Raw genomic sequence first — 18790 nt, forward strand, 5'->3', positions numbered from 1 at the left:
AAGCTAATGTAACTTCAAACTGCAACCCAACACATTTTCATTGTACATGTACTAAACCTATTGCTATTTTTCTTTCCACAAACAGGAACAAACAATGTGGTCATGCCTTGCTGCCATGGCAATTGCACAAAAAGATCTTATGACAGCAGAAGTGGCCTATGCAGCAATTGGCGAGGTATATGAATAAAATGTGCCTTTTTAAAATCCTATCTTTGTAATTAATTCCTCCATTATATTACACTTTTGACAGTGCTTTTACACTGTTATGTTCATGGAATCACTCCCAAGACCTCATGTAGACTTCCAAAATCATACGTTTGTGTACCAAGAAGCCACCTCCAGGAGCTTTTCTCGCAGTTAATGACAGCTGTAGTGCAAGTGCCAGCCAACATCTCCATACCTTGGTATTTGTTTCTAAATATCCTCAAGGTTGGTGAAAACTTCTCTCCACAAAAACAACACTCACAAATGTTATTAGAATACGACGGCCATAAACCAGAACACTGGTAATCAACAAAATGGATGTGTGTACGGTTGCTGCAGCATTCTTTCCTGCAATGCCATTGTCCCTGTTACGGTGCAGTCACCCAGTTTAATTTGTCCAACAAAGAAGATCCCCATATACTCATGGAATTCATGTGCTAAGTATGTGGAACAAGAACAATTAATTAGCAACTAAGATACACATTTGTGGTTCTGTGTTCTTGTTAAAAGGTGACAAAGGCTTTTTTTAAAAATGCATTCATGTAGAGAAAATGAAAATTAACAAAAAAACTTAACAAGTCTAAAAATGCACTCTTAAAAATGTAAGTCAGTAATGTTTATGAAATACCTGAGGTTTTTCAAATTGTAAACATATACCATTAAATCTGACTACCAAAGTTCTTCTCTACAACAAAGATATTTGAAATTCTTGTTGGTAAATTATCAATCGCAAACAAGAATTTTATCTGAACAAACCCTGATGTAACAAAAATCAAACTGATATCTTTTGTACTGTTTAATGATCGACCAGTTTGGGGATGGAAAAAAAGGCAGTTACTCTTCTAAAAGAATATGTGGCACCCAGTTAGTAAGTGGTTAGCAAGATGCAGTAGCTCCCAAACGATTCCAGCAAATATAACATTGGCTAAGTTTGGTAGTGAAGGAAGTAATTTGAACAGATTAGCTAAACATCGAAGTTTACTAGCTAGGGAGCATCAGAAGATGGGTTTGAATAGATTTATTCATAAAACACAGTACAGATGTAACAGTTTTTCTAGCAAAAGTACCACAGGCTTCTCGAAAGTCTTTACGCATACATAGCAGATGCTTTCTGGGATCAGTACCTTTCTGGGATCTATTATGGGGTTATGTGGGTGCAAATTCAACCGGAAGTGAGTAGGATCTTTGGACACTGCAGAGTTTCCAGGTTCACGCTCATTGGGGTGGCCTGCAAGCGGGAAAAGCATATTGGTCTAGGCAGCTAGCTCACCCATTAGGAGATGGGAAATTGAGTGCTGCTACAGCTCTTAAAGGGCTGCAGCAGCTTAAAGAGGCAGTTTACATTTCTTGTACAAAGAGCAACATCAAATATCTCCAGGTTGACCAAGATGTCTTATGTAGTTGAAGCAGCAGCATGGCACCTCACTTCTCAGATAAGACCATGGATATCTTGGTGGAGCAAATTGGAAAGTGGAGAGACATCCTGTTCCCCTCAGATGGGCATAGTTTCTAATGACAAATTGGGAAGTAGGCTTAGGAGGAAGCCATCAACCATGAGAATGCTGCAGGATATACAACAGGACCTGGATGCAATGCAAAAATTCAATGACCTCATCTGCTGCACTAAGGTGCAAAACCCCACTCAAGTCTCTCTTCATTCTGCAGGGCATGCCCTGTACCCCCCCCCCCATTTTCCCATATCAGCCCCCCCCCTCCCCATGTCTGTCATTTCCCTCTTTCATGCCTCATTGCTTCATTCTCTGCCTGAGTCACTACACCCACATAGGCTAATGAACATGCAAACCTCAGCTGGCCTAATGTTGAACATGATCTGACATATCTTTGCCATCCAATCTCCCTTGTTTCTCTTTTCTTTCCCTGACTTGGACTTGGGTTGCCAGGGCAGAGATAAAGAAAGCCCTGCTGAAGATGAACCATTATTCAATTTTAGCCTGCCAACCACCAGCTCTGAAATAGGCAAATTTGACAGTGACTTTGAGGGGAGTGCACTGGGAGAAGCACAGAGCCTAATTGAACAGGAGAGATAGTGGTGACAAAAGAGGAAAAATAACAGAAATGTGGACCTTGTGCTCAGATTTTAAAAACTGTTTTCTGAGCATAAGAGATTGTTGGGGGTTCTGGACTGTCTGCCAAGCAGTTTTCACCACATGTCAGATAGCCTGATTTCCATTACATTTCACAGTCCTGTTTGTGCCCAAAATCCAGCTTATGGGGCACAAAAATTGGAAGTTGATGACCTTCCAGCAATAGCTGTTTTTGTCTTGGTGTGTCCCACCGGGAACGGTCCATAGAGCACAGAGTCCTGTGTTACAGAACTGCTCAGGATGAACCTCAACAAAAACCATTGCATCTCTCTTCAGACTTTCTTTGGAAATGCACATTCCAGAAGGAGGTGGTCTAGTCAAGTTACTTCAATATTGCTTCACACTCAGTTTGTTAATCTTAAAGTGTGGCAGGTATTACTACAGGTTCTCTCCAGACCCCTTTGCTTCTCATTCACAAAGAGGGTGCACATCTCTGGTCCATTGTCCAAACAAATGAAAACAAATTCCTACATGGACAATTGTTCCTCTGGGCTGCAAACTGTCTGAAGTGAAAACACTGTTCCATTGTTTATCCTCACAGCTACAGGTTTTTTAGCCTTTCTATCTGGGTAGAAATTAAATGATTATAAAGAAATTCAATTTAAAGAAAATAATTGCCTAAATTTACAATGCTCCAATAGCAGCAGAGTAAAGAAAGAACTTGCATTTATATAGCACCTTTCATAAGCTCAGGATATTCCAAAGTGCTTCACAGCCAATGGAGTACTTTTGATGTATAGTTCTCTGTAATAATAATAATAAACTTTAATGAAAATGTATGAAACTGAAAAATGTAGTGTTCAAATTGTTACATTAAACAGAACACAATTAAATAAATTGTGATTGTGCTCAAATTGAACAAATATTTGTTTTTTTTAATTCCCAGATAGATAAAGTGCAGTATATCAACATAATCAAGGATTTGCCCTCAAAGGAGTCACGGATGGCACACTTGTTACTATTTACTGGAAATGTACAGGATGCTGAGGGAATTTTAATCCAGACGGGCCTTATTTATCAAGCCATCCAAGTAAATATTAACCTCTACAACTGGGATAGGTGAGGAAATCAAACACATTCAGCACTAGGTTAAAATGAATGCTTACTACAGAGTTACAATTGCACACTAGAGGTCAGTGTTGTTAAATGATAGTAATTATGCTATCACTGTTCTAAAATAGATTTTTCTTTGCTTATTGACTAAAATCATGTAGTACTGAAGTGAGAACAATGGGCCGGACTTTGTTCTAAAAATAACGGTGAGCCTAACAGGACTCATCATTATTTCAGTGCATCTGGTACAGCAACTTCAGGCAACTCCACATGCGCAGTCAAACGCAGAAATCCAATGTTCCTCTACCAGATGCCATGTTCCTCCATAAGCTTCGCGAGAACTGCATCTCGCCGGCTGTCTCACGGTTGAAATAAATGCAACATTGTGAAGTTCCTCTACTGCCCTGGTGAAAACAAAGTAATCTCGCCAAAAAAAGGTAGGTCATGTTTTTTTTAAATCTAAGCAAACTTTTAACAGTGTGGTAAGTCTTAATGACTGCCAAACAATCTCTCTGGCACTGAAAATTTATATTTATAAATAATTTCTTCAGATTTTAATTGTTGTTGGACATTTAACAAAAAAATATTAATTTTTGTTTACTTTTTCTTTCTTTCTATTTTATCTCTGTCCTTTAATTCATTATTTTTTACCCTCTCTTTATTTCGCTTTCTGTAACTGACATTGAATTTACTATTCTAACTTACACTTCCTGGTTCTGACTGCGCTGCTTATTAACATGCTTCAATCTGATTGGTTAAGGGGATACACAGTTGCTTGCCCCATTCACACAGGTCCCAGATGCCCTGTAGAGGGCGCAGCACTGAATTCAAGATCTGATAAGAGGCACCTGCCCTGCAAAAGCCCAGTTAGAGTCGATGGGCTCGATGTTACCAGGGCTGCGGGTTCGCGGTGGGGGGGCTATTGGGCGCGTGGGTAACGCGCCCAGTGAAATCAGTCTGCCCCTCGCGCGATCGCAGCCTAATTGGGTCCACTTACCTGGTCTTCCGGGTTCCCCACTGCTGATCTGCACGTCGGGTGGGCTGCGCATGCGCAGTAAGGTCTGTCAGCTGGAGGAGCTCTATTTAAAGGGGCAGTCCTCCACTGACAGATGCTGCAACAAATAGCAAAAATTACAGCATGGAGCAGCCCAGGGGGAAGGCTGCTCCCAGGTTTAATGATGCCTCACTCCAGGTATCATTAGATGGGGTGAGGAGGAGGGGGAGGACAGAGATCTTCCCCCTGGCGGGCGGGAGGAAGTGGCCTGCCTCTGCCACCAGGAAGGCCTGGCTCGAGGTGGCAGAGGAGGTCACCTGCACCACCAACATATCGTCCACCTGCATACAGTGCAGGAGGTGCACCAATGACCTAAGTAGGTCAGCCAAAGTGAGTACACTTACTCATTCCCCTACACTCCATCTGCCACATCACCGCCCCCACTCCACATCTCCTTCTGCACTGCCAACACTACTCTGTCACATCACCCCTCATACCCACTCAAAGCTCATCCTCATCTTACCTGCACTTACTCACCTCGCCAGTACTCATCCCGCCACTACCACTCAACCCAATCCTCATACAATCTCATGGCTCTATCTCATACTCACCCTCTCGTGCATCTCTTTCACAGTCAGCCTCACTCAACCTGCCACTACCTGTGCTGCAGCCACAGGGCATGCATTACATATGTGCAGTAGGCAGCGTAACGCAAACGTGTCATGAGCATGAAGGGGATGCACAAGGGTGTTTGAGGGTTTGTCATGGTTTTTACTTATATTGAATTTCTGACCAACTCACATTACATATTATATTGGCACCACTACTGCCACGTCTTTGCGAATCTTGTCTGGTTTGTGCAATAATGCCCTTTCCTGAGGATCACAATGAAGACCCACAACTGATGCCACCCATTGTGTCACTGCAGAGTGGTGTAGGTGTATTTGCAGAGCTCTTTTGTGCAGACCACTGAGAGACGTCGGCGATGTCCCTGGTGGCACCCTGGAAGGATGCGGAGGAGAAGTTGTTGAGGGCAGTGGTGACTTTGACAGTGACAGGTAAGAAGATGGTGCTCGGGCCAACCGGGAGCAGCTCGGCATGAAGGAGGCTGCAGATGTCCACGACTACATATCGAGTGACTCTGAGCCTCCGTGTGCACTGCTGCTCAGAGAGGTCCAGGAAGCTGAGCCTCGGTCTGTGGATCCTGTGGCGAGGGTAGTGCCCTCTGCGACGCATCTCTCTCTGCGGTTGCGCTCCCTCCTGCTGTGCAGGTGGATGTGTCACAGTACTGTGTTGTGGAGCGCCATGTGTCAGAGGTGGACGGCGAGGCCGGTGAGGCTGGTGATGCTGTTCGCCCTCCGAGGAGGTCATGACTGCAGCTATGGCGGCCCCCATCCGGAAGATGTACATCTGAGGGGGTCCGCAAGGTAGGTACATGTCTCTGGATCCCGGGGTAAGTGTGCAAGTTGGTGAATTTTCTTGTCAGGAGGAGGGTGGTGGAGGCCAAACTTTGTCCCAAGTGACAGAGTGGCCTCCTGCAATGAGTGAGGGTCTCCCCCCCCACCCCACCTGTCAAATGGACCTTTGCAGCTGCCACAGGCTGACAGCTGCAACACGTCCACTTCAACTGAGAGTGTTTCCCCCAGTACGGGAAACAGTCCCAGTTGTCTCTAAAATCCCACCCCTCCTCACACTTAATCAGGTCAGTTAATGACCTGAAATAGCTAAATAAATACTGTTAAGTGGCACCCCGCTGGCTTTAATTGCCTGCGGGAGTCCCACATGCGGGGGCTGCGCGCGCACGTCGGCGTGTCTGTGGGGAACCCGGAAGTGGCGGGTTGGAGCCGGGCTCCGGACCCGCTCCGGGGTTCCCCGATTTTCGGAGCCCCCCCCACCAGGAATGCACCCGATAGCGGGTGCTAAAATGAAGCCCTATGAGCAAGTGCAAGTCTACCAAATGGCAGGTGCCGTTCGTTCGCCGCTCAGAGCAAAATCCGGCCCAATATATTTTGCCAGTACTATCTGTTCAACCTCGGCTAGTCTTATTTGTGTGCTGTACTGTCCCTATATAATATTAGTTTATTGTTCATACACAGAGGAGGGAATTGACTAGTCACTGACAGATTGTTTGTAGATGTATCCTTAATCTAGTTCACCTTCATTTATTCATTATTGGTTTAATCATTTAATGAGATGTAACACCCTCTTTTCAAGATATTCGTTCCCCTTTTCTGGGCATCCCCATATTATGCACCATCCCTGAATGAGAGGACAGGCAGGTAGACCGTCCCTGCTTCCTTCATTGCTGCTCTAAGATTGGCTGTCAGGAGGTGCACTAGTGTGGCCCAGGTAATCGTCCATTGATTTTCCCCGTCTCCTGTGAGGAAGCATTTGGCCGTAGCTCAGTGTCATCTCACGTGGCATGACTAAATTGGTGACTCATCATGTGGAGGATTTTTGGTGTGAATCTGTGCCCTGTCTTTTCACAGTGCAGCATGTTGGTTCATGGCACCACCACCTAATCTGAGATTTATCAGCCATAAGAACATTTGGGACTAAAGTTGTTTTTTTCAAAAGACAAGTTGTTTTCATATTATCTGATATGCGTGTTGTAAATGTTAACAGAACCATAGAAAAGATACAGCACAGAAGGGGGCCATTCGGCCCATCTTGTCCGTGCCAGCTCGAAGAACAACTAGGTGCCCATTCTAATCTCACCTTCCAGCACCCGGTCCGTAGCCCTGCAGCTTGCAGCATATTAGGTGCAGGTCCAGGTACTTTTTAAAAGAGTTGAGGGTCCCTGCCTCTACCACCAATTCGGGCAGCGAATTCCATATACCCACTGCCCTCTGGGTAAAAAAGTTTTTCCTCATGTCCCCTCTAATCCTTCCGCCAATCTGCTTAAATCTATGTCCTCTAGTTCTTGAACTCTCCGCTAGGGGAAACAGGTACTTCCTGTCTACTCTATCTAGGCCCCTCATAATTTTGTACACCTCAATCAAGTCTCCCCTCAACCTCCTCTGCTCCAAGGAAAACAACCCCAGCCTATCCAATCTCTCCTTGTAGCTGCAATTTTCAAGCCCTGGCAACATTCTTGCAAATCTTCTCTGCACTCTCTCCAGAGCAATTACGTCCTTCCTGTAATGTGGTGACCAGAACTGCGCACGATACTCCAGCTGTGGCCTTACCAGCGTTTTATACAGTTCCATCATTACATCCCTGCTTTTGTATTCTATGCCTCAGCTAATAATGGAGAGCATTCCGTATGCCTTCTTCACAACCTTATCTACCTGTACTGCCACCTTCAGGGACCTGTGCACATGCGCTCCAAGGTCTCTCACTTCCTCTACCCCTCTCAATATATTCCCGTTTACTGCGTATTCCTTTTTACTGTTTGCCCCCACCTAAGTGCATTACCTCACACTTCTCTGGGTTGAACTCCATTTGCCACTTTTCCGCCCACTCCACCAACCCAGTGATATCGTCTCGGAGTGTACAGCTATCCTCTTCACTATCAACTACACGGCCAATTTTTGTGTCGTCTGCAAATTTGCCAATCATGCCCCCTACATTCAAGCCCAAATCATTAATATATACCACAAATAGCAAGGGACCCAACATTAAGCCCTGTGGCACACCACTGGAAACAGATTTCTATTCGCAAAGACATCCATTGACTTTTACCCTTTGTTTCCTGTTACTGAGCCAATTTTGGATCCAATTCGCCACTTTTCCCTGTATCCCATGGGCTTTTACCTTTCTGACCAGTCTGCCATGTGGGACCTTGTCAAATGCCTTACTAAAATCCATGTAGACAACATCCACTGCACTACCCACATCAATCCTCCTTGTCACTTCCTCAAACAATTCAATCAGATTTTTAAGGCATGACCTTCCCTGAGTAATGGCAGAGTTTATCCCAGCTTTTATGAATATTTACATTGGGTTACATTGAAACTACAGCACAGAAACAGGCCATTGGGCCCAACTGGTCTATGCCAGTGTTTATGCTCCACACAAGCCTCCTCCCTCCCTACTTCATCTAACCCTATCAGGATAACCTTCTATTCCTTTCTCCCTCATGTGCTTGTCTAGCTTCCCCTTAAATGCATCTATGCTATTGCCTCAACTACTCCTTGTGGTGGTGCGTTCCACATTCTTACTACTCTTTGGGTAAAGAAGTTTCTCCTGAATTCCCTATTGGATTTATTAGCGACTATTTTATATTTATGACCTCTAGTTTTGGATACCCCACAAGTGGAAACATTTTCTCTACGTCTACCCTATCATTATCTTAAAGACTTCTATCAGGCTACCCCTCAGCCTTCCCTTTTCTAGAGAAAAGAGTCCCAGCCTGTTCGTGGGCTATTGTGTATGTGTGTGTGGGGGGCAGGCAGGGGAATGGGGTGAGTATGTGAGTGTCCATGCTTCCTGTCAGTCCAGAGCGTCCTGTCCTCTTGCCTGTGATCATCCTACTTCACAAATGCTAAAACTCAAAACCTGAAGAAAAAGGAACAGAATCCTCATCCCTACTAGCACATTTCTTCACTTGATACAAACAAATACTTACAGTAACAGAAAGTGCCCCATTAGCTATTCTATAATTATCATAAAATTTTAATGATGCTTTTAATCTTTAATTTAAAGAAACACATTTTAATTTCTTAGCAACATCAATCATCTCAAATAGTTAATTTCACACAGAAGCATCCCGTGACATGCTACTTCTCCCAGACAAAATGAAGTTTATGTAGGTTTAAAATAAAACCTAATTGTTGAGAAATCTGATTAACATAATGCTCATGGGAGTTCTTCACATGAAGACGTCAGTGTTTCCTAATTAGTCAGTTTAAACAATTTTGTTGCCACATCCTATTTAACTGACAAAATCTCTGGCTGCAAATCAGCACCCTCAGCAAGTAATTTTGTAGATTGATGTCATTAATTCAAAATTTAACATGTTAACAAAATAATTTAGCTCAATCGTATTGCGTTCTGTTTGTATTTAAATTTGTTCACTATCCAAAAAAGATTAATTTAATACAAAAACCTGGAATCCAGATGTTTGAAGTTCTGAACTATTATTTGAGGTAGCAAAATATTAATCATTTATTTTGTTTTAATTCATATCCTTAAGAAGTTTAGAAATTTTTTATGTTTTGGCACAATTAGATATATTGTAAATATATTCATTTTTGGTCACCTTTGACTTTAACTGGAAAAACAAATTAACGGAGAAGGTAGAAAGATAATTCTTAAGGACATCCTGCTAGTGATGCTATTCTTGGTTTTGATTAGAATAATATGCCACATACCTGTTTCAGGTCATCTCTATTTAAGAATTTCATTGCTTTCCAAACACAGAGCTCTGGAGCTGGCAGTAAAATACAAGACACATGTAGATACTGTGCTCGCTTACAGGAAGAAATTTTTGGAGGATTTCAACAAAGAAGAATCCAACAAGAGATTTTTACAGTATGCAGAAGGAGTAAGTAACTAGAAAAAGAATGTTGTTAAGTCTGTCCACCCAGAGTGGAAGCTAATCAATTCAAATTGGAGCATGCAGACAGATTAATAGATCCCATCTGACAGCAATGCCAGGGTGCACAGCTGTCATGAACTGTTATCAGATAATTTTGTAGAAAGATTTAATTTTACCACTTTATTCACAGACCAGTAGTTCACTGGGATATATAAGGGAGTAGTTTAATTCATCACTTTTAATCAACTGGTAGATTTCCCGGTCATGTTGCTCACAGTGAATTAGCGGTTATGCTATTGGCAGTGGTGGGAGGGAGCGCACATCTCTACTGAAAGAATTCAGAAAGAGGTTTGTATGGGTGCATTTACATTCAAGCTTAGCATTGATGCAAAAAAATTCCACTTCTTACCAATGGTATAATTTGCAGTGTAAATCCAGAGTTAGGGTCTGATCTGACTTTTGAGTGAAACAGTATGAGACTTCCTGGAGGAACTCTGGGACACTTTTTAAATCTACCTGATCTTAATTTAAATGTTTAGGGAGCAGGAACTCTCCCCTCCCATTCTCTAAATATTTACATTTTTAACTGTTGGGAGAGAATTCTGTACGTTCATGTATTCAGGCGTCTGTGGAGTTCTCTTTGGGTAATACGATTACCCTTCCAACCGTGCAGGAGCCAGCAATATAAACACAATAATCCCTGACCCTAACCTAAACTACAGTAGGTGCAGTGTAAATACACCCTAAGAGGTTTCCCCAGGGCTACGAATAAGTATTTTTTGATTGGTATAACATAAATGTTTTCTTACTGACTGCTGGTAGATAAATAAACAAACATCACAGCTGCATAAATAATTCTGTGCATGTTATATGGGGAAGCAGGTCCTTATTGTCCATCTATTTAGTGTGTTGCACAGGGACCGGCAGTGGGCCGGAATATTTTTGTGGGGCCAGGAGAAGCACTCCTACTCCTGCTGGCCCCACAAAAATAAAAGAAAAAAAATCTTTGGCCCACTTTAGGAGCGGCATGCCACAATCCCTTTATGGATTGCTAGTTAGGCCGTTCTGTGCCAGGGACCAATGGGAAAGGCCTTCAAGACACACACCATGCTCATTAGTCCATGAAAATCACATTGGGGCCCTACAACAGGCATAGAACTCCAATTTAAATATTGAAATAAGGCTCTCCCCTGTTTTAGGCATGGTTGTTAGCCGCCCGTTTCGAGGCCTGCTCGAAAATCGACTCAAAGGGTGGGACTTGTATTTTTAATAATTCGTTTGCCTATCACTCCATTTTACAGCATAAATGGGGCGTTGGGCATAAGAAAATCACCCCCATTATATCAAGATGGTCCGATTCATTTTGAGAATTATAGGAAATGATTTCTAAGGGCCTACTTACCAGGGAGGGGGGAGGCATGTTAGTTTAATTAGCAGCCCTCATGACCAATCCTTGGACAGGGCGAGAATCAGAGGCAGTTGTTAATTTCCTATCCAGGAAGAAGGAGGAGAACAAAGACCCACATGTAAAGGTCAGTCTGTGGAGACAAAGGCTTAGGCAGTTTATTATAAGACTAATGCCAGCCAAAGCTGTGTAAGCCTTGGTCTGTTTTACTGAATTGTCCCGGCATCCACACCCCTTTAGGAAGAGATTTCCAGATTTCCATTACCCTTTGTATGAAAAAGTACTTCCTGATTTCATTCCTAAATGGCCTAGCTTTAATTTTAAGTTATGCCCTCATGTTCTAGATTCCCCCACCAGAGAAAATAGTTTCTCTGTATCTACCCTATCAAAATCCCTTCATCATTTTAAACCCTTTGATTAGATCATCTTCAACCGTCTAAATTCAAGGGAATGCAAGCCAAGTTTATGCAACCTAGCATCAAAAATTAAGCCTTTAAACTCCAGTACCATTCTGGTGAATCTGCGCCATATCCCCTCCAAGGCTAGTATATCTTGCCCAAGGTTCGGTGCCTAAAACTGAACGCAATACTCCAGATGGTGTTTGAGCAATGCAATGTACAACTGAAGTGTCACTTCCTCAGTTTTGTATTCCAATCTCCTTGGGATACCGCCCCATTTATGCTGGAACCCACCCACCATCTTCTTGGGTAGTGTCCTGAGATGGACGGCCAGAGCACTTGCCTATTTCAGGCAGGCAGCCACATGTAATATGCAAATTGGGTCCTCTATTGTACATAGGACCCTGACTGCAATTTTGAGGTACAAATGGGTGGAGCATGCATCACATACACTCTGCCTATTTGTACCAGGTGTTGAACGGCTTAACTAGCGCTTCTTAAAGGGCCTGCTGGTGGCCACACAGAAAATGGTCTAGCAATTTTTTTTTTGTGGGGCGAGGAGGAGCAGGTGTGCTCATTGAAAATTTATTTACCTGCTTTTCTTGCATTTGATTCATAGGTTCAGTGAGTATTTAGTTGTGATTGTTATTTTTGTGAATATGAGGTGCTAATAAGGTGGAAGTGTGAAATTTGCATGTAAAAAGACATGGCACCCAAGGTATAAAAGACACAGATGTGCACAAAACACTGTTCCAAAATTCTGTTGCGCTGCTGAACCAGGACTTCTGCCTGCCAATGCTGTCCAGTGCTGACACCACTGTCAAACGTATCTTCAAAATGAACATATCTAATAGTGTTTCAGCAGCACAACACATGGGAGTAGTGCACTGCTGGGCTTGGAAATTGCAGCCTTTAAAAAGCCAAGAGTGGCTGAAGATTGTACCAGCGGGCTGGTGGAGTAGCAGATAAGTAGCCAAGAGCTTGGCACAGTGAGTTGTAATGGATGAATCAGGTAAGATTTTGTGCCACTTTTAAAAAATGCCTTTAAGTGCAGGAGCAGGCAAAGGCATCGACAGAAGGAAGCAGGGCATTGGAAGGAGGTGGAAAATAAGAACCCAAAATATTGATGAGACCAATTGTCAGACACAAATGAGAGAAAGACTGCCTGGTGCTTGTGGGAGGAAATCTCAGAGAAGTGTCTCCCCTGCCATGTAGACGGAGGTGGCTTTTTCACTCTCAGGATTGCAAATCCGTGCCAGAAAAAGTTCCATGATGAGAAGAGCAGGCAAGGTAACAGATTGGCTACTGTGTGTTTTCATCCTTGGACACCTTGGGCACCAACAGACTATTCACTCTCTAAAATGAATACCCTGCAAGGTAGAGGACTGAGTGTGCATTCTGGACATTAAGGAGCTAACGCCCTACAAAGAGCAGGTCATGGAGCTGCTGGGGAGGTACTCAGTTCGAGCAGTGAGAGATGGTGAAATCAGTGGGACAATGCGTGCAGCAGGTCAGTGGGTGCAGACCTACACAGTTGCACTGGCATCCCTATGAAGCAGCAGATAGCCAGAAGCGTCCACATCCTTCTCTGTCTCCTTAATCCCAATTCTTAGCTTAAAATATCCTTTCCTGCAGATCCTTCAGAGTAATGGGAGCAGGCGATGAGGATGATGAGGAGGACGAGCAGGAGGGAAGAAAATTGATTCTTGTGGACTATGATGATGATGATGAGGAAAAGGATGTTGAAGACAAGGCAACACAGCAGTCTCTGAAGCAAGATCCTGTCCCTAATTCCCCCATGTTCCTCTGCTCCAAACTCCTTGATGTCACCTGTTGCATCACCTGCTTTCTAACTCTTGCACACCACCTCAGAAACTTTCATCTGGAGGGAATTAGATAGTATAAGTGGAGGTGTGGCGCCAAGTGATTTACAGAGCATGAGGGAGCCAGAGGAATGGGGAGTGGATGAAGGTGTGTCAGCTTCCCGGCAGAGGAATAGGCTGTCCATGGGGTCGAAGTCTTGGGACCTAGATCTGATGGTTACTCACCTTTAAAGAAGGATGTTGCAGCAGCATTACACCCACCTGCAGATACTGAGATCAGGCTTCAAGGATGTGTGGCAACTGACAAGCTGTGACTCCAGAGATGACAGCCCCCATTTGCAGTAACATCAGGGAAGCTTTTTCCTCATTGCAGAAATCAATGGAGTATGGCATCGTTGGAATCTGAGACAGCCTCCACCTCAGAAAAGCCTAGGGACCAGTTGGCGCCTCATCCACCACAGAAACTCAGACTGCTGCTCTAGCCTTTGAGGGTTTAAGTGGCACAGTGTATTAACAATAGACTACTTAATAAATGGCCTTGAATCTGGCCCAGGCTGCTGAGATGAAAGTTATGCATTCCGATGGGCCCCAAATGAAACGAGTTTGACCAGTCTTATTTAATCTAATACCTGGACAAGAGTCTACAACTAACTACCCATTGTATGGCACCAGAGAAGCCACAGAAGTAACAGTTTTTAAATGTTATTTTGACCTACTGGGTTTTACTGCAGTTTGAGTCAAGCACACTATTGTGATACCTTAGAGGAAAGTTTATCCTGTATCTAACCCATTCTATATATGACCTGGGAGTGTTTGAGGCCAACATAAAGTGGGAAAATATTCTATTCTCAGTATTGAAACCCCTCACTGGAAGAAACACAGAATTCACTTCCAAAAGAAAAATCATTTTAACTTTTTCTTGAGTTTTGCTGGAATTGTTTATATGCATATGTACTGCATCTTTATTCTGGATGCTGATAGGAAAGTAACAAACAAAAAATAAAACATTCACCTTAAATCTCAATATTAGTGGGAATTTACATAGAATAATGAATTTGATTGAAATCCTTAACTGATGCTGATTTCATCTAATACCTTATGCAGGTAGAAGTTAACTGGGAAAAAATCCAAGCCAAAATCGAAATGGAGATTGCAAAAGAACGAGAGCATGCAGCTACTATTACTAGTGTAAATGCAACAGGATCCAGGAGTACATCCTCAAACCGGTAATGCAAGTGCTCAGGCTTAGGTTAACTTTAGATGGACCTTATATAGCAGACCATTTAATCGCCTCAAAGTTCTTTCTTCCTTCCTTTTGTTTGTAGTTGAAGGAAACACTTGAAAGACCTTGGGATTACATGTTAAAATAAAGTTCAGTAAGTTTATTTTTTATCACAGTACAATAATAAATAAATATTTTTCAAGTAAAAGCATTCATATATTGTTATTAATTGAGAATATATTTAGTGTATTTTTCAAACAATTGTGGTTTTCTCTTCTGTATTAAATTGAATGTAGTATGAATTTATTTTGAAATAAATATAACCAACTTCTGAGGTTTATGTTGCAGTTCTGACATCAAACAATCATCTTAATAATTTTTTCATTGTATGCTACTGGTAATAAATTTAAATTGAATAATGTCACTTGGAGATTTTTTTAAATTTAATGTGCATTATATCATTGTTCAATACAGTGTATATTCATGATTAATTTGACAGACTGGTTAGTAGATTTCCAGAAGGGTTTAGCCAAACAATGGGTATAAGAAAACTTCTGAAAAATTAAAGTGGATATTTACTTGTGTAGCAATGGACAATATTTGTTGAATATGATACGAGGGAATTATTAACTTATTTTATGCATTAAATTGAAACACAAGAAAATTGTGCTTATATTATGATTATATTAAAGAGTATGCAATTTGGCATTTTATATGCCTTTTAGAAATTTGCTTATAATCTGTTATCACTTTTTTTAATTACCAGTTTTGAAGTACAAATTTGTATAAAATACCTTTAAATGGTATTTTTATTTTTTTTTCAAAAAATGTTAATATTCAATATTACAGATTATTAGATAATTATGGTCTAGCAAATGCATTGACTAAGAGGATACAATTTAAACATGATAGGAATGTTCCTAGAGAGCAGTGAGCAGAACAACAGTTTTTGGCCTATTTACTGGCAGTCGTAGTGGTTGTTCAAGTGCTAGTAAACTAAATATTCTAGAACCAGTCCCATAGCAAAAAGTGGAAAGAAAAAAAACTATTCTGCAGCAGCTGAAAATATTCATTTCCTGGTTACATTATTTGTACAAGAGTGTATTGAATGTGTATTTTAAAAATAACAGGGATGTCACTATGATGTTTAGCGCAAATACTACTTGACACATTGTAAATGGTTGTCATCGAAAGCCATTGACTTTTTCACTTAGTTCATTGTCATGGCCAAGAGAACCTGTTCACTGAAACCTTATCTCTTTTTGCTCTGACCTTGATATAAAGCAAGGAAGTAACAAGCAATAAAAACACACATGAAGGGGCAGAGCCAACCCACAAGCTTCTGTCATAGAATGATACAGGGCAGAAGGAGGCCATTCAGCCCATTGTGCCTGTGCCTGTCATTTCAGTTTTTAGCAGAAAAATTAAGAAGTGCTGGTGTGTAGATTTTGTTTAGGACTTTTTGTGTTACTTACGGTGAGGGACAGTTCATTCACAAAGTATGAATTACAGAATTCTGGAGCTCCTGATTGTAGTCCTATAAAATGGAGGACGGGAGTATATGTGTAATATGTACATTTTCTTCTACAATACAGGAAATGTCATAGCCAGATTAAATAATGACATCTCAGAAAGTGATACTGACTGGATAACTCAACTCACAAGCAACAATGTCATAAATGAGTTATGGTCAGCTTTATGATTAGAGCATCCAATTTGTTTTCAAAGGATTCCAGGGTTATTGCCACTAATGCTCTATCCAGGAGCCCATTCCATGTGTTGATCGCTATTTGTGTGAACAAAATCTTGCTAATATTAGTCCTACATTTGGCATTAACTAGTTGAAACCTGTGACCCCCTTGACCTACTTTCACAATTTCAAGTAATTTTCTGGATTTATCTTTTCCACACCATTTACAACTTTGTATCCCTCAATAAAATCACCTCTCAGAGATCTCCTTTCAAGGCTGAAGAGTACAAGTTTATCTATTCTTTCTTAATTACTGAGATCTGTAAAACTGAGGGTGATCCTTGTGGTACTTCTTTGCACTGACCCAAATGGATTGAATGTCTCCCTTGTGTCTTGGTGACCAGAACTGGACACAGTACTCAAGATGAGGTCTGACCAGAGTACTATACAATTTGACCATGACTTCCTCTGACTTGTATTCTATTGTTTTGGCTACATACTTCAATATTCTATGGCTTTGTTGATTGCTACTCTGAATTGATTGGACATTTTAATCTATTAATTTGGTACAAATTGGCAATCGCTTTCACAGAGGTAATAAAAATGAATTGTTTGGAAAATGGAACTGCCTTAATAACACAATAGGAAGTACTATTCTAACAATGTGGTTAAGACACATTGGTCAGAACTTCAGCTTCGGCAGGGACATAAAACGGTCAATATTGGATCAGCCGCCCGTTATATATCCTGCCTGATTTTCTTTTCCATCGTAAAATCGGACAGGGTGTGTAGAGGGCAGCTGATCCGATTTTGTCCATTTTACATCCCCCTCCCCCCCGAAGTTGATAGTTCCGCCCATTGTTGGGATGGTGTATGAAGACCTTCAACCTGTAGCTGGCTGTGCTAACTAAACCTGGGATGTCTTAACGATGCTAGATGCCTCAAAAGAGGAAGTGTTCCATTTCCCAGCACCAACCTTCTTCTCCATGATGAGCACAACAATTTACCTAAACTTTATCAGAAAATTGTAAGTTTATGATTAGAGGGCTAGGTACTGTGCACACAACTTTCATTAAGTACAAAGACCGTGGGTTACACAGATTTGCAGGGGAAATTGCTTTTAACCTAGAGACTTCAACTTTTTAATGCATGTTTTGACTGGGACTGAGCTGTTGAACTGAATTAACTCCCTAACAAATTACTTAACTATTATATTTGAGGCATAAGATAGCAATCAATAGATCATATCAATTTGGGGATAGTGAGAGAAGTTTCTATGCCAGTTCCTAGGATATTCCACTTTTAACAACAAAACTAAAATCTAGAATAGTTTCATGGTTTTGCTTCATATGTATCATGAAACATAATTCAATCAAAACAGGTTAAATTAATGTTTAGAATCAGAAATTATGATTAGTGCATTTATAGTTAAATTTTGACTCCTGAATATATAATCAAGCTTTAGTTCTACCAACTGCTCTGATATGGTTAATTATAGTACTTAATTTCTCAAAGTTCTGTTTTTGTGCTGTTCTTTATTACAGAATGGCAACAAAAACACAGCCGATTATAGATAACATTCATCCAATTGCTCACTAAACAATTTTCAGCACATTATCTAGGTAAATCTAAAAATTAGGAGCACAGATTATTTGAACTCAATAAAGCAGCACATATTTTTAAAATAATTGACACAGGCTCTGTTGTATGTTTGTTAGATACAGTATTGGTCTGGTGACTACATTAATCAACTAGTCATTTGCTTATTGACCTAAGTAAGGATAACATATAGCACAGCAAATGCTATAAAATATTTTTTCCTGTGATTTTTTTTCATTAGATTAAGTTTTGTACTGATCAAGGTGAGGGATGACAATGATGTAGAATGGAATGCTTTTCCACTTGTGCCATGTGTCAGTAACATCCATCAATGGTATAACCACAGAGGTTAAAATGAGCTGGAACATTATGGTTCTTATAGTTCAGTTCTGGTTCCAAACAACAGCAGCTGCGAACCTCTTTTCGTACATGTAAAGTCAGTAAGAGGAAATAACAGCAGCCATGAAAACTGGAGGAGAGAGGGCACAGGACACAGCTGGGGAGGGTGGGGGTAACTAGTGCATATTCACCTTTGTGGGGGTGTGGGAAATCAAAAGTGGGAAAGTACACACGAAATAAAGAACATCAGCAAGGGCTGAAAGGAGAAAAGGAAATTGTGATGACAAAGAGAGTCCAGGAGAGAGTATGGGGAGAAACACCAAGCTGAGTGCAAGGGAAATATAGCATAAAAGAGGCTAAGAGGCAGAACTGAGACAGGGACACAACAGGGAAGCAAGAGTGCCTGTGGGAGTTCTGGGTACAAGGACGAGAGCATGGTAGAGATCCCTAACTGCCAGAACTCCTGAGACCTGAGT

At 41.5% G+C, this 18790-nt stretch overlaps 1 protein-coding gene across 3 annotated transcripts in view; it reads left to right on the forward strand.

The window, feature by feature from the left end:
- ift80 (intraflagellar transport 80 homolog (Chlamydomonas)) overlaps window positions 1–15360 on the forward strand; it is a 203265-nt gene extending 187905 nt beyond the window's left edge. For 2 of the 3 annotated variants that reach the window (XM_067995379.1, XM_067995377.1), the window contains 4 exons: window positions 86–175; window positions 3196–3368; window positions 9721–9844; window positions 14569–15359. In XM_067995379.1, the coding sequence (XP_067851480.1) occupies window positions 86–175; window positions 3196–3368; window positions 9721–9844; window positions 14569–14694 (513 nt within the window). In that variant the 3' untranslated portion in view covers window positions 14695–15359. Of the gene's footprint in view, window positions 1–85; window positions 176–3195; window positions 3369–9720; window positions 9845–14568 lie in introns of all 3 variants that reach the window. The other variant, XM_067995378.1, reaches the window with a different exon arrangement.
- Window positions 15361–18790: the final 3430 nt, after the last annotated feature.

This window comes from Heptranchias perlo, chromosome 13, assembly GCF_035084215.1.
Source record: "Heptranchias perlo isolate sHepPer1 chromosome 13, sHepPer1.hap1, whole genome shotgun sequence".
NCBI lineage: Eukaryota > Metazoa > Chordata > Chondrichthyes > Hexanchiformes > Hexanchidae > Heptranchias > Heptranchias perlo.